Here is a 25,855-nt window from a genome sequence, read left to right as displayed (position 1 = left end):
TTTGAGGTCCATCCCAACCCAAACCATTATATGATTCTATGAAATTAGAAGCCAGATTTTAAAGCACAGCTTTTCACTTTTCTATTAGCTTCCCTTTTCTAAAATGGATGAGCCTCACTGAGGCATTGTTTTACCTGTGATAACAACTACCTCCAATATCTACCAAACTATTCAAATATCTACCAAATGCATTTTAAAAGGGAGCTTTGGAAAAATTAAGGCAATTTGCAACATGACAGACCCTAAGAGACGTAACAGTTGTGCACACAGCGGGTACTAGAGAGCTAAGCTTAGACACTTGAGCAGTTCTTTAAAGACATAAATGAATGTGCCATTTTCTTTAGTCTTTGCATTACTTTGCGAATTGACTTTATTGAGCTAAGCAGTGTAAATGTTATTTCACATTTAAATAGAAGCTGCCTTAGTGCTTTGTCCTTAGCACTGGTAATTCTGTTTCCTACAGATAAATGCTGGTGAGTGATGGGTTTATGGAATGGTACAAATCTTACTGCTTTTCTTGCTTGGTTCTCATTAATACCAATAAACCAACTTGACCGCCAAATGAAAAAACCACCACCTTTGCTTTGCCCCTTGTTCTCTGGATTTTACAAACAAAATTATAATAACTCTCCTAACAGCCTTGAACTCTCATGTCAGCACTTAGCACAGCATCATGGTGATAATGTTTTGGCAGAGGAAAAGCTTTTCACTTGTGTTTGATTAACTGCCTGCTACAAAAAACATGGAAAAGAATTGTCTATTAGGTCTCTGTAAGTCTGTGATGGAGCACCTCTATACTACATATGTGACAGTGAAGAACACAAAATATGTAAAAAAATGACATGAATATCACATAATTCTCTTCACTCCGACTCTCCTCATCCTGCCATCGCTTAGAGATTCACCACCACGCTCATGAAAATTAAAATGGTGAGAGTACTTAGGCCAACACGTATATGTACACAGAAATGGGTTTTCACTAGAACATCTGTACAGTAAGGTCCCCAAGGATTAGCCTAATTGCTTCACTGAATTTGTCTTAATGAACTGTTAGATTCGGATCTATCTCAGGATTCATTATTTCCTTCAATTCAGCCTAAGGATTACTGACTAGCTTGTGCAGGCTAGCAGTATTAGTGGTCTGATTGCATTGCATTTTCCTTTGTATTTCTCTGTGAAATTAATGAAGTAATAATCAACAAATTATTCCAAAGGTATTTATTTCTTTCTTGTACATGAATTAAAAATAAAATCTTACCAAAAAATGGAACCACACTTGATCAAAATATATAATCTATTTATATGTCAAGCATTTTTTTAATATAAGCTAGAAAAATAGAAATTTCATCTTGGACCCATATAATATTCTTGCAGTACTGCCTCGAAAGCTATGTTAAAATATTTTTTTTTTCCTTGAAAAGGTATAGTGCACATTGCTTAACCAGACAAATGTAAAAGTAACAAAAAGAATTCAGTGCAAATTTCTAAAATAAGCATTCAGATTACATTTTCTTTCCTACATGATTTCTAAATGGTTGACAGTTCAGGTTTTTCATACTTTGAAACAGCTGATCAGAATCAGTTGAAAAGGAAGTTAAATAAGGTATTGTCTCTTTGTCTTGGAATTTAGTTTTCAGCAATGTCCTAACAAACTCTTCTTGGAGCTCTTGTTTGATTTGAAGTTAGCCAGAATTTGCCAGAGTGGAAGCAAAATATTTTTTTTACTTCTTTTACCTAGAATGCTTCAAATACATTCAAGCTTTACAGAACATTTTGGCCATTTGCTGTAGCTGTCTGTGAACTGGGGTCATAGTTAAAAGTTACAGAAGTACACAGTCATTATGTTCAAAATCCTGCCAATTATTACTTTTAAAAAGTTTCGTTGCAAAGAGTTAGATATTAATGGTAGTTTGATAAACAGGTATTTAAGTTAAAAATATCAGACCACATCTGATACAGATCACTTACAGATCTCATTAGCATCCATTTGCTGCATGCTTTATGTAGAGTCAAGTTGACATTTTGGTTGAAGTTCACACCACAGAAAGTGTTTCTTCAATGATTAAAAAAAAAAAAAAAAAAGGTCTTTTTTTTTTACCTGAGATTTACATAGGTGCTGGTTTAGTTAGCAATTCAAAACGTACAGGTTGTTTTATACATATTTCGAAGTTTTCAATCCCTTAGAAAAAAGAAGTAAAATCAAAATACAATTTCTCCATCTGCCCTTCTGAACACACATCCCACTTCAAGCTTTAGCACTTCAAGAGTCAGACTGCCCACACAACCAGAGCTAGGTAACATCTTCTGGATAAGAGGTCAGGGTTGGACAAAATAATTTAAATCAAATTCAGTGAAATAATTTCAAAAAATGTAAATGTCCTAAAAAATAGAGTTAACTTTTTTTCATTTTGGATGATTCTAAGTCTGAACATTGGACTTCTAGTCCAAAAAGGCCATCTTGCTGAATTTGACTAGATTTGAAAAAGAAAGCAGTAAATTGTATGCAACATATTTTGCTATGTGGCTTCTAAAACTTGTAATTGTGGCCACTAAAATCATATACTCTGTTAAAAAAAGAGTACAAAAAAAGAAAATTCATACAAAATCAAGTAATTATTTAGGACTTGCTCAAAGATGCTGTTGGTCTGACCTTGCAAAATACTTAGGCAGGTGCTTAATTTTAAGCATGTGAGTCATTGTGCCAAGAGAGATTTTATGGTGAACACTAATGCACAAATATTAGTTAGACTGGCTCTTCCACTTCAAGATAAGCGTGGACGTAAGTGCTTTGCTGGATATGGATCAGGATGCTCAGCACCTAACAGGACTTTAGGCGCTGATCCAGCAAAGCACTTATCCACATGAACAACACCGCCGACTTTAAGATCACTGCTCATGTGCTTAACATTAGGCATGCTTGTAAGTGCTTTCCTGGAAGGGCCCGATAGACCAATAGTGTATAAGCTATAAAATTTGAAGCAGTGTATGTTTAACACACCGCATATTTAACAATGTTAATCTGCTGAGATTTGCTTTTTCTTGGAACAAGGCATGTCTAACTTCAAGCATTTATTTTCAGAAAGTGTGTAAAAAAAGCCTTTAAAAGCTGCTTTGAGATTATGGCAAGTTAAAATAATATTAGCGAGTCTCCTTATGCTCCTTTCATTTCTTCTTTGCATGTCTTTGTGCAGGCATCTAAAAAGGAAAGAGAAAACCCTGGTCATAAACATTAATCTATTCACATAAGCATTCATGCATTTAGTTTCCCTCTAAAAAACATCGTCAGATGCAACTGAACACCTGAGAGCAAACATCACTGAACTCTTCTAAATTTCAGATCTGAATGCATATCCTGCCAAGTATGCCACCTTTTCCACTGAAAATATTAAAATCTCCAATTGTCACTTCTACAAATAGAACTAAGTTTATTACTTAAGACTGAAAATGACGTGCAAGTCTAACCCTAAGTCGGTGCTGGTATTTCCATATGAAGTTTTCCACGCCCGCTGATGTCAATCCATTTGCAATGTGAAGTCTAAAAAAGTGGAAATGTTAAGAACTGCTTAATCCCAAAACAACAAGTATAAAAGCATCACAACTCATCAGATATTTACATGAACATGTAAAGATCACATGTTAATGCCAAAAAGAAATAAAAGACCACATTTCTGTAACAGTGCTGGCATATCGTTTCATACTAAGCTAACCAAGGAAGAAATAGCAAAGCAGCACTTCATAATGACCTACTGCTACTGCTGGCCAGGCATAGTAACTATATTTAAATCCTCGTTGTGGTAGGAAATATTGTTTTATGTATTTGGCACCACATGCTCTTCATAACTTCTTACAGCTACATGTTGAGGAAGTTTCAAAGTTACTAAATGTATTTCATTCTTTCCTAAAGGGAAAAGAGTTTTTGTTTTCACGTGAAAGCTTTAATGGCTTTTGGAAATGGCTTATTTTTTTTGTCATGCACAAATTCCTGCTCAACCAAAAGCACAGTCACTAATAAAATTACTATTGTTGTAAGTTACGGCATAGCTGACAGCTGAAGTCGAGATGTGACACACTAAAGCAGAACACACCTATGCACAGAGGAAGAACTCTAGACATAGTCCTTGAGTGCAGTGGCAGATGTGAAGGTTGTGTACAGAGAAAGAAAAAAAAATCGGTACACCATATCAGAAGTCAGCACAAAAGCCTTCCCTCTCTGTCAGAATTGTCCTCCTTCTGTCCTAAATTCTGACCAGAGAAACTGGGACTTTTTCTCAGAAGAAAGCTTCTTGAACTGTTCAGTCAATGAAAAGACGCATTTCCAAAATTTATTTCACAAAACTTTTGAACTATTAAAAAACAAACACCTGAAACTAGTGGATTTAAATAGCCAGAAGAAAAGCTTCTACCATGTATCCGTCCTACCTTGTAGTTCCTGTTTCTAATCTAACTCTCTCCCACCCTTGGTTTTCCACTCAAACATCCATCCCACGCTTGTCTGCCTTCTCAACATCTTCTAGTGCTTGGACTTTGCTTTACATTAATAGGTACACAATTCCTTTTTTCGCATTTAGCAAAACACTCCCTAGGATGCTGCTTACTGCACAAAACTTCTCCATTAACATGACAGTATGTGCCTGTTCTTTTTCTTTTTTTTTTTCATTAACATTATCCTGCAGTTTGAGTGGTGGTTTTCAAAAGTTGTCATCACTGCTGCATCCCTTCTACTGATGTGAAGTCCGGGGGTTTCTTTGACTGTCAAATAAACTGCTGGGCTAAGTTGAATGTTTTTCAAAATCTAACCCTTCCAGTTCACAACCACATTTACTCATTCTTGCTCACCAAATGCTAGTTCTTTCCCATCATAGCAAGGACCCATTGGATAAACCCATATGTGCTGCTACAGGGCTGGTCACCACTTAGACCCTAGAAAGTGAGGTAGGAAAAAAGCAAGATGGCACTTCTAAAGGTGGTGCATATAGAAATTGTCACATACATGGACACCTACTATTAATTTTTAAACTTGTCTGATAGTTGATGTCAGAAAAGGAAACTTTACCAATCAGGCTGGTGAAATTCTGCTAATGACAGCTGAACTACAAGGCAGTGCTGTATAACAGGAATTTCTCTATGGCTCTACACAGCAATTCCTGGTTTTTTTTGTTTGGTTTGGTTTGTGTACCCTTACTGCTCTCCACCCCCTTATATTGTTTCAGAAAGTTGACATTCATGACTGGAATTTTATTAAAGCACCAAACGGCTTGGGATAATGATTCTAACTGAAAAATCAGTAAAGTCTGCATCTGAATCACACACCTCAACCTACGTTCAAACACTAGTACTATGGGCTGATTTTCAGAGCTAGGAAAGACTTAGAGTAGCAATTTCTTCAAATGCCTAAAAAGCATTTTTTTCTAAGGAACTTCATTTTGATTCTAGATAATTCAGTATTTTTAGAACTGGGAATATTAACTAACTGTATGCTATTGGGAGGCCATCCACATTTGTTAAATAAATCTCTCTGTAATCAGAGATAATAATTCCATAGATTTCCAAATATTTTCATCTATCTGGAATTCCAACCATACTGACTTCCCCATTTAAAAACTATGCCCAAAACTTTAAAAAATAACACTGGTTTGAAAGGCATACAAACCCCAACAATTGCAGAACTGCACACAACATGCAACGAGGCTTCTCATTAATTTCTGGTTGGAAGAGAATGCCACAGAGCTCTTTAACCTAACAGACACCACTGTAATCCATAATTGTAAATGACAGCAAGTAAGGCTGAAGTGCAAAAATGGCAGTTACTAAAAATGAAGAAACTCCTAAGTTTCTCCGAAACTCCCCATTATCAAGGGATACAGGCAGATTCTCTACTGAGCGGAAGTAGCACAGAATGACATATTTTAAGAGTATCTTTCTAAAACACACGTTGTAGTTGAACCACAGGAATGGCTTGGTGCAGCAAATGGTGGATGAAACTATGAGGTAGTGTCGTGTAGAACTGGGTAGACTTATACAAATGGTCCCAGTGACTCCATCCCTTTTTCAATTCTGTGAATCAGGGAAGTTGCAACATAGCAGACAGCTATCCCTCTGAACATACAGGAATACTCTGTAATGAGGAAAGAATACTCCCAAGACTGAGTAGTGCGTTTTAAGTAGCAGTCCTACCTTGTGCAAAACTTCATAAAACTAAACCTTATCCAAGACACTCACACTTAAAGCTTTTGAATTACATGTCCATCTCCAAATAGGCTTCTTTAAAAGCCCAGGTATGGCCTTTAAATAAATCTTTCCCTAATTATTTTTATAAGGACCTATTGACCTTGGAACTGAACATAAAAATATCCCTATATTGGTATGTGTTAAGAGATTTATCATGTAATTCTTTAAGGATTAAAGTTTATACACAGGAAAATACCAAAATTCCTTAAGAAATGTCCTGAAGCATTGTCTTGAAACATACAGCAAATACAACAAGCACAAATTTGTTACACAAAGAACTTTATTGCATTACATGCAAATTGACATTTATTGCAATTTGTTTCTAGCATATTCAAAACTATCAAAATCCCAATATAGACACTATCTTTGCCTCGATAAATTGCCACCAACGGCAATACTTACATCAGCATGGGTCTACATAAAAATCTAACAATGTCATCCTACTCTGGTGTTACACTGGGTAAAAATCTCCGGAAAGTCTCAAAAAACAATGTTCCTTATGAATAAGGCTCTCCTTTAAAACTCATCAAAGGCAGGCATGTTTCCGGCCCAGAATGGAGTGCAATGGAGGAAACTCTGGTGGCCTTGACTGAGCTTGCCCTAGAACAAGCAGCAGTACAGTATGGTACCATGCTAAACCTTGCTTCTCAGCTCACAGGGCCATGCTAACGCAGTTAGGCTGTCTTCCTGACCCCGGCTGGAGTATCTGCACGGTACTGCCTTGCCTCACTGAGCCGTAACAGCTCTGTCCCACGCTAGCTCACAGATCTCCTCATCACACTGCACCACATACACAGACATGCCCTGCATATACTATACTAACAAAAAAACCCAGGAGACATCTTTAGCTTAACATAAAAATAACCACTGTATAAAACTTTTTCAAGAACAAGTCTTTATTTTGATGCTTTAGGTTTGGAGCTGAAGAAAGTAGAAATGGATTTCATTCCACTCTTATCAACTTTGGCCAGCGCCTTCTGTGCTGCAGACATCTTGCTGTTTGCCTGTTAGTGAAATGATAAACAGAAAAAGTTAAGCAGCATCTCTGTAGGAGGGGAGTATAAGCTACAAACTCCTAAATACAGAAGTCAAGCAAGAAGTTGAATTGCTTTTTTAGTATACAGCAGTAAAGACAATGTTATGCAGGCTTTAAATTGTAGGACAAAAACCTTACTAAACAAATTTGAGATTATTCAAACAGAAAAATACTTGTCACAAATTACCTCAGAAAAAGACAGAGAATTAATTACAAGGACAAGGGGTGAAACATCTTTACTTTCTGCAGAATGAGGTGTCCCAACCCAAATGTTTACTTTGGGATAATCCCTGAGTATACATTAAGAGGAATAATGCATGCAATATAACAGATGCATACTGTACCCTCCGACTCAATCTCATGATTATGCTGTCAGCAGGCTGAATTACAGCCTTGCATTACAGATGATGAATAATTCACACTGATTTATTATCAAAGACTCCATGCACAATGAAATAAAGGAAAAGAGATGGAAGAACTACGAATGAAGAAGGTAACTAACATTTACAAAGCACTTCGAGGCCACTGGGAAAACTTCCCAGACCTTTACACCTAAAACACATTTTATGAGCCACATTTTATAGACCTGACCTCTTTACTTTTTCACATTTTAAAATGTTATGTTTTAAATCTCTAGCTGTTTTCCCTATTAAGAAAACTTTGCATTGACCTTTCTTTATGATACTCCTCAGTCCGCAGGACTTCACAATTACAATACTTGGGATCAGCTAGAAGGTTATGGATAGGATGGCGATATGCAACAACAGTATGATCGTCTGTGTTACTATACAAACAAAAACTCCGCCAAAGTATTTAAAAAAGAGTAGCATACTGTACAGAGTCCAAGAGATATCTTTTCTTTCCCAGATTATCTCATCAATGTGCTTCATAATTTCAGAAGTAAATCATATTTAATGTTAAAATGAATTATCTTTCCTCAGTTTATTCCTATCTTTATGCTCAGTTCAAAAGCTATAGGTACACAATGGGGGAAGGGGGAAACATGCATATTTTAAACTATTTATACTACCTTCATTTAGGGGGCAATCCTCCTCTTACTTCAAAACTAGCATGTGCCCTGAATACAAAAAATTCTGGGGGTTTTGGGGGGAGGAATGTGTCTGTCACCAGCTGCTTCTCTTTGCAAAGGGATAAAGAGTAGTCAGCATTAGTCTGAAGGTCACAAGACCAGCACAGAGGGCCTTTTGAGTTCCCAATGGACTGCAGAAAGATTCATTTTCTTTCAATGTTCAGAGAAATAAGCCAGTGCAAGCCTCACAACTTTGGCACACACAGATAGAATCTATTTCTTTTCACATCTCTGTTGTTCTCCCAGGAATAGTACAGTGGCAGGCACCACTGGACTCAGATTTGAATTGGCCTCCAAACTTGTGTTGGAGCTCGCAATCAGCAAGCTCTGTGTTGATTTAACTTCATTAAGTTGACATAAGTAAGCGTACAAGCAATATTTCTAGGTAAAAATAAAGCCTGTCTTAGAATCCCTTGGAATTTAAGTGAATGTTGCCATCTTTGTTTCTTTTTCAAATAACTGAAATTTAACAGTTGCTATCACTAAGCCATAGGATTTCTCATCTAAAGATCTCAAAGATCTTTGCAAACATTAGCTGAGCACCTTAACACATGTCAAAGTCTGTGTGGTTTACTGGAATGTTCACTGATAAAATACAGTCAAACAGTAGAGTATAGAAGAGTTCAGAATGAGACATTAATAAGACTACAAAAATCAAATTAAACCTGAATGAAAAGTTCAAGGAGATATAACTACAGGCATCTGACATTTTATATTTGTTTTTCTGATGTGTTTTCGAGGAGAAAAACAGGCACTCTGTGCTAATGTTGGGTATTAATCTATCCTTTAGCAAATCATGCATGAATGCAAGGCTTGCTTACCTTTTTGGTTTTCAGATTGCTGCTGTTAAACTTAGTATAGTCTTCTTCTGCTTCCACAGGGACATCTGATAATTTCCTTTTCTGAAATGTTAGAGTGAGGAAGTTGCTCTGTCAACCACTTTTATGGTGTACACCCATGGAAGTTTAAAGCTTTGGCTTTATAACATAACCATAACACCAAAACAGGACTGGCAATCAACTGAAGAATCTGCAGTAACAGTGGAAGATCTCTCTTTGTAATTGTCTTCTTTACACATGAATATATATCATCTCTACAGTATTCAGAAGAGATCATTCAGTGTCATGGGAAGCATTTTCTTCTTCCTAGCCTTCTGAAGAATGACTTCTAGAAATTGCTTGAATCTCGTTTTTAACTTCCATGATTGTGACTTTGGTGTCAGAGTCTGTTTCGAGAATCTTTACAGAGCAGCTTTTGGAAGTTAGTGTCTAACAGCCACTAGTCCCCATGGTCTCATGGAACTGTGCAGCAAATCTACTGTTACTGCTATCTGCCAACACAAGTGGATCGTCATCTAGTCTATTATCTGTTTGTGTACAACCTTTAGAAGTAATTAGTTTCTCCAGTTTGGCAACAGTGAAACACTGACATAGTTCTGCTGACTGCTTCATCACTTGAATCCAACAGTATATTAAGAAGCTTGACTCGGCATGTGCTGGGTGCATTCTAACTTCAGAAATAATGGAAGTGAATGGTTCTCGGCACTTCACATGATCAGGCCGTAAGAATGAATATTTCTTTCCATAAACTGTGAGCATGTGTTTAGTTTAAAGGTGAAAACTTCCTGGTGTGTTTCCAACAGTGGAAAAAAAAGTATATAGTATTTTACAACACTGTATTTTTATTATTATTATATATCTGATATTACTACCCTGTCCTTAATATCCTGTGAAATCTAAACTGTGGCCTTCCTAGTTTTTGTGCCAAAGAGAGTGATTTTGCAAGCAACTTGGATGGTACCATACATTTTAAGATCCTGTTTTACTCATTTTGTTTATGGTGCTTGTGATCTCTCTCTCTCTCTCTTTCTTCCCCCTCCCTTTCTCTCTTTGGCACAGAAGCCAGGTCTGCAGCTTAGATTTCTCAGCTCTTAGAACCAGATCCAACAGCAGCTTTTTCTTTTGATTTCAATGGGATCTGGATCAGCCTCTCTAGGAGGCTGTTTACAGCATTGTGATTACATTTTCAAATGACAATCTAATGAATAATTAGTATTATCCTTTTTCTGGAATCTGGTAAGTTTTTAAAACTTACAAAAAAATGTTTGCATTTCAGCAAAACATTTGCTGTTTAGTTGTAGCAGAGCCTACATAGCCTTTGTAGATGTTTGTCATCATCTGCCAATGGCCAGACTCCCTATGCTGATGAACTGAACAGTATGACGATTACAACACAAGATCAATGGCTTACAATTAATACAAAGAACATGTAATTTTGATTTAATAATTAAATCACAGAATCCAGACTGTACCCAGTTTACTCTTGTACTACAAGAGAGAGAATCTGCTGTAGCTTTTCTGTTAACCACTGAAGTTTCTAAATCTCTCCTCCCTTCAGAATTTATTTTAACATCATTATAGGGAATACATGTTAGACCCTTCTTTATTCGCAATTATCTTATACTATGTCTGCCAATACACCTTGCCCTCATGAAAGGAAATGCCAGTGCAAGTGAATAAAAATGGTCTGAAGGAGACTATAGGTTCCAGTGTACAAGCCTGCCTTGCTTCTCTGAGACTGTGAAATTAAGGTGTTTTAATCTCTGAAGTTGCAAAGACTTAAACACAGAAGCATCATACACACCCTGATCAGTGCTCTGGAAATTAATCAGATCCTCAGCAAGATTTCACTGCCCAACAACTGAACAGTTCTAAGCCTCATTTCCTCTGTAACCAAACTTCTGAAATAAAAGTATTTTTAAAAATAGATTCTCACAACTATCCCAATGGTATAAAAGCTATTCGTACATAATATGTAATGTACATCACATGTAGTTTAATATAGTTGTTGTAACATGCTTATGTGGCTAATGAATATCAGTTGGCTCCTGATGTGTGTTTAATACTTCTTACAATGTATAAAGATAATTCTTAACTGAATCAAAGGGCCAAGTAACTGTGCAGCCAGAACAACTGTCCAACCACATGGAAATAACTTATATCCATGGATATACATTGGAGAACAAATGCTATTAATAACAGTAAGGCCCAATTATTCCTGCATGTGCTAGCTGACATACCGCTTAACAGAATAGTCACTGAACCAGCCAGAAATGAGGTTATTTTAGACTTTGTTTCAGTAAGCAGCAGAGACATTGCAGGAAAGGTCAGTGTAGTAAGTAATCTAGTTTCAGTAGACATAGGGTACTTTGGTTTACATTAAATGGAAAGGATAATCAAAAGCGGGGTTCTTGATTCTAGAGGAGCAAACTTTGCAAAATATATGCATTACTTCTTTAAGCCAAAGCTAAAGGACTTGATGTGTGAAGAGTGAAGAAGTGATTTTGGATCTTTTACTTCAAACAAGGTGAAAAATCTTGAAGGATAGAGCTTCTCAGACTAAACTATATGAATGTTCCCCCTTGCTCACACAGATGCACACATATTCCCCCCCACCCAAAAAAAAGATACTAGGAGTAAGCAGAATTCTACAATGAACAGGGAAAAAAAGACTGCCAAAAAAAAATGTTTTAGAGGTCAGGTAATACTGGGATAAAGTGAGAACTGCCAAAAAGTCAAGCTGAGTTAGACCTTGGAAAGGAAATTAAAACAAATAGTAGAAGGTTGTTTAGCCACAGAGGGAAAAAAGGGAATCAAAAAAGAAAAAGTGAAGCTGCTATACAGTAAGGATTGGATAGATATTAAAGCTAATATATGTGTAGCTCCAAAATGGAACAAATCCTTTGCCTCAGTAAATTGTTTTCAATAAAGATGAAGAGGTTAAACACAGGGGCAGAAAAGAGAACAGCAATCACTCTACTCAAGAGAGTAAAACTCAATATGCTGACACTGTTCGGAGACTGCCTCTGAAATCATAAGTCCAGAGGCAAAACCTGGCAACTGTTCTATCAGGTAGGGACCATATGGCTGTAGAATGGCCAAACACCCATCTATATATAAGGAGGAGGAAAAAGTAATAGTAGGCCTCAGCAAAATGGAGGGGGGGGGAGAAAAAGTGAAAGAAGGAAGAATAATTAAAGATATAGAGTAAATGAAAACTAAACAAAGGTAATGCCTACCAACTTAGCTTTTTTTTCCTCAAAGATAACTCATTTTCTGGTGACAGAAAATGTGAAGGATTGCCAGAGGACTTGACATGATGCCACTTAAAGCAACTGAAATTATAGAACAAAAATTGCATAAGAATTTTAAGGTAGGTAAGAAACTGGGTAAAAGGGAAACATAGGCAAATAATGCAGAAATGGGTGTCATTGGATCGGATGGAGATTACTAGTGGAGTGCCATGAACAGTATCTATTCAAAATGTTCATTAACTGTTCATTAAAGATAACAGCATGCTAACATTTCCTGACTATACACCACTGAGTAGCATTATGAATACTGAAAGAGCTTTTAACACTGTGAAGGAAAAGCCAGAGAACCTTCAAGACTGGAAACGTTAAAAACAGATGAAATGTACAGAAGTACAAGGTCATGTACACAGCAGCTAACTGCATGAATTTCTCATAAATCTGAATGCTGATCAACTAAAAACTGCAGTGGAGAAAAAAACCCAACTGTGTGTCTTAACTGTTCAGAGCATGACTGTGAGCTATCTGTTACATCACACAGTAATAGAGGCAAATGGGATTCTAAGATGTAATGGGATAAAATACTTCCAGTTAAGACAAGAAAGGAAGAATGCCATCATATTACACTGGTAAAGGTTTTATCATGAATAATTATATATGATTCTGGTCACCTGCTTTGAAACAATTGATCTTGGAATAGGTGTAAAGAAATGCTCCTGCACAATGAGGGAATGAAGAATCCATCTTACACAATCAAGTTTGGCTTCACAAAATGAAAACAGAAAGGATATATGTTCTCCCTTTACACATTGAGAGAACAAATGTTAAGGAGGGAAAAGAGCCATTTCAATTAAAAAAAAAAAAGATAACGTTAGCACAAAAGCACATGGGAATAAATTGGCCATGAATAAATTCAAGGTGGAATTTACAGGAAGGTTTCTGAGCATCAGAGGAATGAGGTTATAGAACAGTCTTCCAAGAGAAGTAATGGAAATAAAAAATCCTAATGAGACTCTCAGTGAAGAATGGTCAGTGTATGAGAGATTATCCAACATGGTTGTCTGGGAATCCATGACCCAGGAGGTCCCTTTCAGGGTCCTCATAAATTACATATGAAAGAAAACCTATGAGGTCATATTGTCCCATCAACCTCAATAAAACTAAATAAGCAAAACACGTATGAAAAGACTGCTGACCAAAACCATAAAATAAGTCTCTCCCTTTCCCTCCCCTTTTTAAACAGGAAAACCAACCAAAATATTCCTTATTAAAAAATATTAAGTACCTGGTAAATGTCTTGCATTATTTCAGACTGGCTTTTCATAAGGCCAACTTACTTCTTGTATTGTACCCAGTGCTTGGCCTAGACTAGTTTTAATAATACTTTAGAGAAATTAGCTTACAATATAATGTATCTGTCAATATCTTAATGTTCTCCTACCTTCAGTGGTGGCTCTGGTGCTGGGCTTTTAAGATCTGGGAGCCTGTAGAACAAAAGATTTCAAGACAGCTGGATTGCACAACCTAAAGCTTATAATTCCTTCCCCACAAAGGCTGCTTTGGTTATCGGCTGCTTACACATGGCATGTGTTTGCAAAAAGAGCAGATCACAGACTCTGTATTTCTGACTTAGATAACTAAAAGAGAGCCAGGCACCATACAGAAACATGGGCTCTTTTTAAAAAGTTCTTAGATCTGGCAACCAAAACAGGAGAACACCTTACTTTTGAAAACCTTGACTATTAGTAAGATGATATTATAAAGCACGTAACATCTCTTCAATGAAACTGTTAAGCTATGGGACTTCAAGCTGCAAATTGCACATTTCCATAGGCCATCATAACAGAACCCTTTGAACAGAACTGGACTGAGGGGCAGGTGCAGGGTCTCAGTGATGCTCCAAGCAAAGTCAGCTGCTGGCAGGGAACACCAGGATAAGGATGCTGGCTCACCTTCCAGATTTAAATACAAACTAACACAGGTTAGATATGTAAAGTCAAACCCCAGGAGCACTGAGTGAATAGGGAAAAGGAAAGAGCACTGGGGATGAGGATTCTGCTCCTGGCTCTGCTGCTCATGCTTGACAGTCCTGGATAAATTGCTTTCACTCTTTGGACTTCCTGCCCTGCCCTGCTTTAAAATGGGATATGTTACTCAGGGTTTCATGATGCAACTGTGGTAACAGATATATCGGATGTCTATATTACATCTCTCGCAGCCCATCGTTCTTAGCATCATAGGAACAATAGAAAGGCATAATCTACTTTTGAAATCACATTTAAAGTGCAGCAAATATAATCTCATTGTGTCACTCACTGCAAGCAAGATGAACAAATCTCAGTATTCAATAGAAACAACCAAAAGGACATTAATGCATGCCATATAAAATTATGAGCTAGCTGGAACAATACTTACCCTAAGTATTTTAACAACTCCTTACTCAAATCTTCAGGAATATATTCTGATATTAACCCATGGGCATACCGTACATAGTCTTCAGGAATGGGGCAGGGAGCGGGAAGGAGAAGAAAAAGAACATTCACATTATATAGTCACGTCGCCTTAGCCATGTTGCATGTGTTATCATAAATCATAAGGTTGAATTAATAGTAAGAGACTTCTAATGGATACACTGTGATGGTTCTCTGTGTTGAGTAGTTTATGTTATATGACACTTGTAGGTTTATTTAAAAAGTAAAGACTTACTACACTCATTTTGTCAGCACATGTTATTAATATCTGCTTTACAAAAGCTGTTCACTTTCTGAGAATACTAGATATCATGTATTTTTCCAAAGAAATTAAATTTTAAAAACCTGCAAAAGTAAAAAGCTGACTCAACAGAACACGCAATCATTAATTTTAAAGCATCTGGATCTTACAATTATTTGGCAAGGGCTTCAGTACTAAAGTACATTTTCTGGCTTCAACTGAAAACAATTAGATGAGACAATGAGTCTATTTCAAAGTCTTGTACTTAATTTCAGTACTTTATGGAAAATGCCAAGGCCTATCTAAACATCACTGGCAAGACGGGATAATTATCTGTGGAAATATGAACTACTAGAAGCTGTTTTCAGTACAGGGCACTGCTGCTATAAATGTTTTTTCTGAGAGACTTGGAAAAAAAAATGACCCTTTTATAACATGAAGTCCTAAGCCAGATCTTTTCCGGTCACGTTCTACACAAGCACTTACTGACCATGGGCTGGATCTTTTAAACTTGCTGTTATTGGGGCTGCTACGGAGTAACTACACGCATGCACAGGAAGTATTTGCCCTACAGACATTAAGCTAAAATCTTGCCTCTGAATTCCATCTACAACAGGCCAGCTCTATCTGTTCATATGCCTACACACTTAGAGAGTTCAGAAGCACGTAGTAAACTGGCCTCAGGTTGGTAAGCTACTATTTCTTCTGTGCCAGAGATAGTTTCCTCTTTTTTTTTTTTTTTATTCTAAAAAACCCAACGCAAACTGGCATTGAAGTAGAAAACATTAGCAAACTGACACTAGCATATGCATTTCAACTGCACTGACATAAAATTCTTAGTATCTCCTATCTGTACTTCTCCTTCCTCCACTGCCTAGATTCATGAAGTATTTGTCACTCCCTAAGCCCACTTCGGGGTCAGGAAAGAACAAGAAATAATTCTAATCCAAGACAATTTCACCTCAGCACTTAATATGTCCAATTTATCACTTAAAAAAACCATTTCCATCATTTCACTCATTGCATTATGACATTGAATGGTGAGGCCAAGTCAACTACTATTATTTTGTACCAAATACAAAATCAATTTTCTGCATTTCTGCCTTGAAGCAATCTTCACTGACTTCCTTTACCAATTTTAAAATACCACTGTTTGCCTTCTAGGGACTCTGTGTTCTCACCCTAGCCTTGCTTTGTTATTAACCTCAGGTCAAACATCAAGCATACTTGCGCACCTCCCTTCTTTGTCTTCCAAATGAAATATTCAGGTCTCACATGTTAAACTTTCCTTCCTTCCCCATTTCCACTCATTATATCCTCCTAGATCTCTGCCCTACAACATCTGTAGATGCTAACTGCATACACCCATCTATTCATAAGGTAGTGAGATTTCATAATATCCCTATGAAAGCAATTGTCTACAGAAATAAATTGCACTGTAATGGCAGTGAAAGGATCAGACAAGAAAATTAGACTTATTAAAAATAAGTGTTGAGTAAGGTCCATTTGACTTCCTGTCATTCACCTTGCTACATACAGTAAGACTTGCCTCCAAAACTTACCTACTTTTAATCCCCAGTATTCCCTGTTTCAATGTTGTTCCTTTAAATCTAAAAAAGCCTTTTAAAAAGGCTATTATATCCACGTTACAATAAGTAAGGAGGAAGGGGAAAAAAACACTGCAGATAAGCTATTTAATTACAAATTTCAGACATAAAGTATTTAAGCATAGTCAAGATGGTTGCTGTCAGGACAATTTTCCTTTTCTTTAAAAAAATGGGAGCAGAGAAAACATGAAAAGCTACTGTAAAGTTAAAGTCACTTACAAGTTTTGCAGCTTTGCCTCTTTTTAAAAACCATATATTAGCATCTCTGTTCTATAAAACTGTCTAGTTGCCTCTTAAATCTCATTTATGTTGTTTCCTTTGATATCACTACTTGGTAACTCATTTTCCACTTCGTCAGCAAGTTGCTTTGTTTCTCCTTATTTTTCAACAGCATAACGACTTCTGAATGTCTTTGTAATACGAAACAATTTACTTCTGTTCGTCTTGTTCTAAACTTTTCTTAATTTTCATTAACATTCAAACAATTTATTCTATTTTCAGGTTTTTCTACACAACTTCATATCCCAGTAGCACTCAGGACATTGCCCTCCCCAGGTAAAAGGTGACTAGAAGCAAACAGGATCACTCCAGACTTTTTGATTCCAGGATTGACAATTTCAGGGCAATTTAATACATATATTAATGAAGTTTTTGCCCTTAATAAGCACACACTTGTGTGTTCCTGTACATTTGTCACATAAAGCAATATTTGGAACTGGAACTTTTACTCTGTGACTATGACTTCCTAAGATCCCTTCCCTTTTTGGGGAATTTTATGAAAAGCATTTGCATGATAATAATAATAATAATAATAATAATAATAATAATAAAGAAGTCTGTTCTAATACAGAGACATTTATTGATTGGATACTCATATATAAGTATGTATGCTATTGTCCAAGACAGTCTCAGTTCAGCAAAGCACATCAGCATATATTTCACTGAGAAAAACACCTTCTTCCTTGAACTAAGGAGAAGCTAAAAGAAACCCAGGTGAGACCTACTGTTAAATAGTTAGTCTGGAGAAGAGAAGACTGAGAGGGGATCTTATCAACACTTATAAATATCTAAAGGGTGGATGTCTAGAGGATGGGGCCAGACTCTTCTCAATGCTGCCCAGTGACAGGACAAGGGGCAACGGGCACAAATGGGAACACAGGAAGTTCCATCTGAACATGAGGAAAAACTTCTTCACTCTGAGGGTGACAGAGCACTGGGACAGGCTGCCCAGAGAGGTTGTGGAGTCTCCTTCTCTGGAGATATTCAAAACCCGCCTGGACGCCATCCTGTGCAACCTGCTGTAGGTGATCCTGCTTTAGCAGGGGCATTGGACTACATGATCTCCAGAGGTCCCTTCCAACCCCTACTGTTCTATGAATCTTTGAACTGCAATGTCATCCGATGAAGATACTAAAGAACTCAGAAAAGCCAAGGCACACAGTCACAACATACATGGAATTTTCTCTACAAGGAATAAATTTACTGCAAAGGCCAATTTCAATACAGTTTAGATTCTAATCATACATTTTACCTCCACATATATGATTTCACAAGAATGAATTAATTACAATGTATAGTTTTCTTACCTTCTGTAGTATCTGTGATCTGTTTACCACTGATAAATGTAGCTGCATGTACCCTTTCACCTACAGATATACTGTTGCTTTTAAGTGCTTTCACTGTTTGATTGACCTATAGGAAACCACAGAATGAAATGTCTGTATCAGTGTTGTTATGCACATGTTAATGCAGTGACAAAGCTCTTGTAGTTTTGTTTCAAGCATATAAAACACTCAAGTTATGGACTGTGGTGAAATTTAATATACATTTGTAATGACTAGCATATGAGCTCAAAAAACGCAAAGAAACTAGCATGTCTTTGAACATGTTGCCTTGGCAACATGGCACCAGTTTTGCAGCACCCTAAGATGAGCTGAGCTACTCAGATGCAACAGTCATGATTATACAGGTGAGAAATACACCTGCTCAGAGAACAGAGAATGCCTGAGCTCAGCTGGATTGCAAAGGCAGTCCTGATAGAAATCGAAGATTAAGGACTTTAGAGGGCAGTGCATCTAACAGAGGTAACTGACAGAGGAAGCTATTTTAAACAACCTACGCAGGCAGGTACCTGTTCAAATGTAAATATTCAAGTATTCATTGCAAAATAGATATCCCCATGCCTCGTCATTGCAGAAAGTACACCAGATTTTGTGCTTGCGTTGACTAATTTAAATGACAAGGCTTCCTTGTATCACGTGATGCATACAATCTTTTTCTACGAAGTAGCATCATAGTAGGGGCACATATGCATGCATACAATGAGATTCACCTTCTTTATACCAAAATACAGATCACATCAAGCTTAGCTACACTAGTTTATTTTCTGCATACTGTACAGATCTCTTGAACGGCGTAATTGGATCAAGATAGCAGCAACCATACCAGGACCGTTCTGAGAGATACTGCCAAAACTTCACGAGAAAACCCATTTGTAGCACAAACCCAAGGCATTTATGTCCAGCTTTAAAGCATGGCAGAATTTAAAACTCACCACAGTCAAAACTCTGCTCTAGCCCATCTGTGAAGTGGATGAAGCAAATTATGTACCTTATGCAAAGCCTACAGAACACAGCAATAAACCGAACTTCAGCTTCTTCTTCTGCCTCCCCACACTCGAATCCCTTTCATGCCAGCCCCGTCAGAAAGAGAAACTCAACATTTCTCTAATACCTCACCACATTCCCAAGAACAACAACTTTACTGTGATGTCTGTCCTTGGACAGGACGTGTACCCTGAACCAAGGCACAGCACATGGCTCAAATACGGATATAGATAAGCTAATAAGCATTTTCATTTTAAACATAAAGCAATTTTGAAAGCAAAAGAGAAACACAATACCTTTTTCTTTAACCACTTCAGTGTCTTCTCTTGGCTGTATCTGTGGAATTTCTGTCTGCCAATCTCTGAGAAAAAGAAAAAAACAAGGGGACAAAAGTAATGATTTGGCTTTGGTTTGGATTGCAATTTTCAATACATTTAAAATCTTTTAAGTTGTGGATACAGCATGAAAGTTAATTTGCGGCTTGCACGTTAGATATCAGGACAATACGTTTCAAAAATACTGGAAATGTGGAAAAATAAACAGATTGAGCTGATATGCACAAGTCTGAACAATCTGACAATTCTTTAATTAGGCCCTAGTCCAGCAAAGCACATATTTTATTTATGTGTAGACTCGGGCTGCCTGAATTCAATAAGAGTCTTGTCAAGCCTTTGTAGTTTGCCCTGTGTCACCAGACTGGTCATTTTAACTACATAGTTCACAACACAAAATGTTGGTTTCACGACTGCTTTTTTTTTTTTTATACATAGTATCTTAAATATTGAATTCTAGCATCCAGTAAGGGGCCAGGACAGAGAGCTGGTTAGTGTGAAGACAAACCATCAGTTCTCCCCATTCTCCCCTCTCACTTCACAGGGTGACTAAAGCAAAAGTTGTTCTTCTATCCCTCTTTTATATAGTTTAATATAGTGACAAAAGAAAATACAGAATCCAAAATAGTGAAACACACTCCTCGTGGGAGGAAGTACATAATTCATTTATGATTTATTGAGCAACATAAATTAACTCAATGATACAAGAATTTCAGAAAGTGTTTCCCCTGTGATAACTAGCGTATCGTGAACAGTTGCTATTCATATGTGATCAGTTATCTGGAGATATGTGAGTTCACGATCCTGAGGCAAAGGAGAGAGAAAATTACAAAAGCTCATGGAAATTTCAGTATAAAAACTCAGTATTAATTCACAGAAAGTTACATTTTGGAAGTCGAATGAAATGCCTAGTAAGATTTCACAGGAGATTTTAAAGCCCACTGTGTTTCAGTCTTTTTCTTTAACAGGTACTTCAGTAAGTTTTAATCTCCTGTATACCATTCCCATAAATACCTACATCTGTTTCATGTCATTTACTGATCCAGTATCATATTCCAACACTCAGTTCATGGAGTTTCCTTCTCCCCTTGCAAACAACAACATATTATTTATGATTCCTTCAGCACTTCCTTCTTTGGGGTTTATCTTGGCTCTTTCAAACTGCATACAAATAACTATTATGTGCTCTTTGTGTATGCATGGTAGGGGGTACAGAGAGGTCGAGAAAATCTGTTTACAAGATAAAGTTTAAATCTATCTCAACAGTTGTAGAAGAGTAAAACACAAAAATTATTCAGAGCAAAAAGGAAAAACCCACTAATACACACTTTGCTTCACAAAGTTGATGAGTTGCAGGTAAAGTAATTAGCTGTGACATTGCTGGCTGCAGCCTTTAGAACTTAGAAGGCTCTAAATGACTGAAAGAAAAGAAGCAGAAAATGGGGGAGACACTCTGGATACTTGAACCTGCTTCTCAAAGAGCCAACATGGTTTGGGTCCAAGTACAGTGAGTACGATTCATGGATTCCTCTCTTATCTAAGAAAGTTCGAGGAAGGGACATCCTCTGGCCACCATCCCCCAACCCATGCTGAAAAGTAATTCTAGTCCGGATTCCCAGGCAGACTCCCCCACAACAGTATGATTCAGAGTGACTCAGTTAGGGAAAGGAAACGTAGAACTATGAAGCCATTTTCATTAAAACATGTGAAAAATAATTACACAGAACCCTTCAGAGATCACTTTGTTTGAAAATATTTTCTGTATTTGACAGTTTTGACTATTAAACTCTAGAAAATGACAATATTTGAGACCTCTGAAGAATTAAAGTGAGTTATGAAAGTCACAAACTGCTGACAAAAGGATTCAATATTGGAACGTGGATTTAGCATGTGATGCACATTTGATATTGGTGAGAGTTAGTGACTATGTTTGATAATATGAGTATATATTGGAAAGCCTTTTGTTCCCTAATGTGTCTGGTGCCTATAAAACTGGTCTGAGACATCTGGAAAGATTGGGTTTGAGAAATACAGATGGAATATAAGTGGTTCTACAATTAAATAATATGTTCAGCAATCGGGTAATCGCTATGTAGACTTGGAAGTTTCCCTGATGTATTGTTGAGCAAACCGCCTAAAGCACATTTTAACATCCATTTTCTCAGTGTTTTCCATAACTCTGAAACTCATATGGCCCCTTTTTTTTCCAACCTTCTGGGAATACAAGCCTGGCAATATTACTTAGTTATTCTAATCAGGTAAGTTTTCTTGGCTCTTCATGTTAATCACATCAGACAAGATCACAGTGCAGTTTTTGCCTTGCAAAAACAAAGAGTAACACTCTAGGACTGGAATTCATAACCCTTTCTTAAACCTTCTCTATTGTACTTTTTATCCGATGTTTGAATTTATTACCAAACAACCTGCCTCACCCAGATTTAGCAAGCTGTAACACACCCTTTCCCCAACTACTAAAGCAGGTAACCAGGAATTTAATCCAGCAAAATGAATTTTCAGTGCCCTTCAACACGGAGGCCAGAGAAAGTGGACTTTCTGCTAATTTAGTAAGTGTAAACTGTGAGCACTCTAGGGTAAGAATTTGTTAGACAGATGTTAAATGCCTTAAGATTAAATTAAGAGTGAAATAATTATGTTGTTAGGTTCTGCCAAACAGATCAGAGCTGCAGAAGACTCAATAGACCACCTGCTTCTGCTTCTTGCCCTAAAGCCCCACTCCTTAAACGAGAAAGGCTACAAAGTGGACAACAGGTCTCAGAGCTAGAAAAGAGTAACTTAGTCATAATATTGGTATTTTTTACAGGCAATAAAAGGCATGAGAATATGAAACACATAGAAGTGGATTGAACAGAAAGGGGATCTGTGTATGACAGGCAAGCAAGCGCCAACGTGTTTGTTGCATAACAATATGCTTGGTGTTCTAAGAAAAGGAAGAAATCCTAAGAAAAAGTCCCACTGTTACCTTCTACCCAGCCCAAACCTGAACAAGAAAAGAAGCAGCAGGTACATGCAGGTGCATGCCTAGGGACGTCCGAGAACATCACATACAGCTGGTGTGCACACGTGTGTACAGCTTTAATGACAAAAACAATTTTTATCTTACATTTCAAAACAAAAACAGGATATGAACATAACTTCTTCAAAAGTTTGTATCATCATCCAGATCTTGTCCTCCATTCCTATACAGACTTCTTAGTTTGATAGCCAAGACGATCTGGCATGATTTTTCACCTTCTCAGATAGGTGCACAGAAGTTTAGTACCCCTTCTCTCACCTCTAATTCCTTAGCCAGTTAGACAAATTGCAGGGCACAGCAACTACTGAGAAGTTTAATAATAGTTTTTACTGTAAGTATTTACCACTTCATGGAAAGGCAAAAGTAGTTTTGCAGTTCAGATGCGCCTGTCTTAAGCATTCTCAAAAGTCAGAACTCTCCCAAAGAAAAAGGTTGCCTGCTCCCAATGATACTGCATGTAACTATATGTTGTCCGAAGGACCTTTTGAAAATCCAGGAGTACCACAACACCACATAATCCCAACTGCCCTGGTCCCAGCAAGAATGTAACAACGGTCTTGCTGCCCAGATTTCCTGCTCTCTTGTTAAAGTGATCATTGTCAATGGAAACATGTCCTGTCCTGAAGTTCAAACTGATTTTCTGGGGGAAGCAACTGCTCTACATTACTGCATATGCACCATATCATACAGAAAATATTTAAACTTGTACATATAAATCTTTCAGGAAAAACTCACACACTACATACCTCCCCTCACTGACGTTCTATAGAGCAATAAAGAGGTCTGGTGTTTTACTTCTTAGCAGGGTTTTCATTCTTCCACTACCTTTCCTTGCTACTTCCCAATTACCTCTAGATCACCTACATATGTCTTCCTATATATATCAATCACAAGGGCAGAGTGCTTCGTGAACGCAAATTCCTAATATTTCTGGCTTTTAATCTGTGCTCCTCCTTGGAGGAGCTCTACATGCATAAGGGTCAGACAGCTTAGTTGTTTTATACTTGGTGGTAGATTCCATGTTCTCAGACTCCTGTACCTCCTTCTGCAGATCTCCATGTGCATGTAGGTAAATCTCCATTCACTATCAGGAAGTCAGCAAGCCTAAGGTCTGAATATAAAATCTGAGGTCTTGCATCTTTTGCAGGTCTGCCAAGCTGCAAAAAATATGTAATGTTCCTTCCTCTTCCCTACAAAGCATATATTGTCCTCAAATAAAAGTCCTCATACCAAAGGGAATTCCAGGCAAAGGTTGAAGACACTGTGTACAGAATGGACACTCTGCTATTTTTTTCCAATTTAGGTTTTCTCTCTCATACATGCATCCCAATCAAGGTTTCTGTTTTTAAAAAAATTACATCTTTGAACTTAAGTCCACAACATTAAATTATGCAAAGCTAGAAAAATTGTCCTGTCCTTTCTTAGCAGCATATTCTCTCTTCTCTAGCTTTTTCCTACTTATTGTTTGAATGCTTTGCGACAAAGGGAGAAAAAAAGCCAAATGGACAAGAGTTAACTTCTTCCACACCAGACCATCCTTCACTAAATAAAGAATTCAGAGATGTAAAACTTTCATCAAAAGGCAAAGAAAGTTCACAACACATACAATAATGTCCGGAAGCCAGCTCCAATCAGTTTATCATTTTTATGACATCTAGCAACAAGACTGCATGAGTATTTTAGAGTTACAGCACATAATCTGAGATCCACACATTACTATTCACAATACTACAATGACGACTTCTAAGCCTAAGCTTCTGTTTTTAAAGTACAGCTTCATCCAGCACACCTTAGGTGTTTGGCAAAGCAAAAAGCTGTATTTAAATCTATCTTATAATGATGTGGCACTAACAAATCCAGTATTTTTTTATTTTTGCCACCCAGCCCCTTTTTTTCACCTTTTTCTTCTGTTACTTGATGTATGTACTGTTTAACATCCGCACACTTCAGCAGCAATGGGCAGCTAGGGTAGTCTGAGTCTAGCACAACTTGATCAAGTGGCTGGAACTTTCCTTGCTGCTGAAAATACATCAAAGGGATTATAAAAGCATCATTATAATGTTAAGACACATATACACACTACACATATATAGAAATCTATATGCATACAACGGCCATAGCTTTAAAATAAAGGATTTAAAGAAGATCATATTTTGAATGGTAACATATGATGCATTCAGAAACTGATTACAAAGCAAACTATAAATATTTATTTCAAAGCAGTAAATACCTGCAAAATGCTGAACTCTTCAATTACTGCACTTAAAAGACCAAATTTAAAACAACATGGGGAGAAACTAATGTGAAGTACAGCAAGATTTTTTGGAAGATGACATAAGACACAGTAGTCAGTATGTGCCAATAGTGTTTTAGACCAAAACCTATTGGATTAAACCCAGTGTCATAACTTCCATTGAAATTTTGCTTTTCCTTCCATAAAGATAAATCTCAAAGGAGCAGGGCAGCTTCTGGAACACAGTATTAACCTTTCACCTCTGCAAAGTCAATTCCAGTTTGGCCAGATTATGTATATAAAATGATTCTGGCACAACTTAAATAGCCCCACACATGACAGAACCATCAAACAAATTTTGCCATTGCCAAACAATGCATAATCATTCAGCACGGTTTGGCACAACTGGCAGCCTTCCCTTTGGAAAGATCCTTTAGCGCATCAGTACAAAGACTCAGTGAGCTCTCCATCCTTAGACAGCGCACGGACTCAGGAGCCAAAGCTGAAGTCATTATACTGGTCAGCAGGAAAAAAACAGCACTTGGGTATACTGCTCTCATTATTAATTAATCCTCTTGCTAGACAGTCTGAGGCTTAATTAAGTAACCACCCATTGCTGGAGCACAATAAAAACAAGAAAAAAAAAACCCAAACCAAAATAAAAAAACCCAGAAAGGTTTTAAAAGTTTTATTCTCCTAAAAAAGAAAAGGCACAGTAACAATGGCAAAAAGCATGTTATAAGAGGCAGAAATAAAGCTGCAATAAACTGTTTCCTATAGGTAACTTACCTGCACAAACCTGCTTGTGTCCTGAAGCAAGACAGCCACATTTATGTTGTGCAGGGGCACAGAGCCTAAACCAGAAAGTCTGCTGGATAGGAGATGGC

General features: G+C 37.2%; 1 protein-coding gene across 4 annotated transcripts in view; it reads right to left on the bottom strand.

The window, feature by feature from the left end:
* Positions 1-1,217: 1,217 nt before the first annotated feature.
* Positions 1,218-25,855, bottom strand: part of RNASEH2B (ribonuclease H2 subunit B) — a 45,922-nt gene continuing 21,284 nt past the window's right edge. Inside the window, exons 5-11 of one of the 4 annotated variants that reach the window (XM_075741888.1) lie at positions 24,634-24,754; positions 19,666-19,730; positions 18,350-18,455; positions 14,860-14,938; positions 13,886-13,928; positions 9,176-9,256; positions 7,107-7,232 (exon numbers count right to left, since the gene is read on the bottom strand). In XM_075741888.1, coding sequence (XP_075598003.1) covers positions 7,125-7,232; positions 9,176-9,256; positions 13,886-13,928; positions 14,860-14,938; positions 18,350-18,455; positions 19,666-19,730; positions 24,634-24,754 — 603 coding nt within the window. In that variant the 3' untranslated portion in view covers positions 7,107-7,124. Of the gene's footprint in view, positions 3,196-7,106; positions 7,233-9,175; positions 9,257-13,885; positions 13,929-14,859; positions 14,939-18,349; positions 18,456-19,665; positions 19,731-24,633; positions 24,755-25,855 lie in introns of those variants that run through there. The other 3 variants (XM_075741889.1, XM_075741890.1, XM_075741892.1) reach the window with 3 other exon arrangements.

This window comes from Balearica regulorum, chromosome 1 (assembly GCF_011004875.1).
Source record: "Balearica regulorum gibbericeps isolate bBalReg1 chromosome 1, bBalReg1.pri, whole genome shotgun sequence".
NCBI lineage: Eukaryota > Metazoa > Chordata > Aves > Gruiformes > Gruidae > Balearica > Balearica regulorum.
The sequence above is the reverse complement of the archived record's forward strand: the minus strand, read 5'-3'. Positions and strand labels throughout refer to the sequence as shown.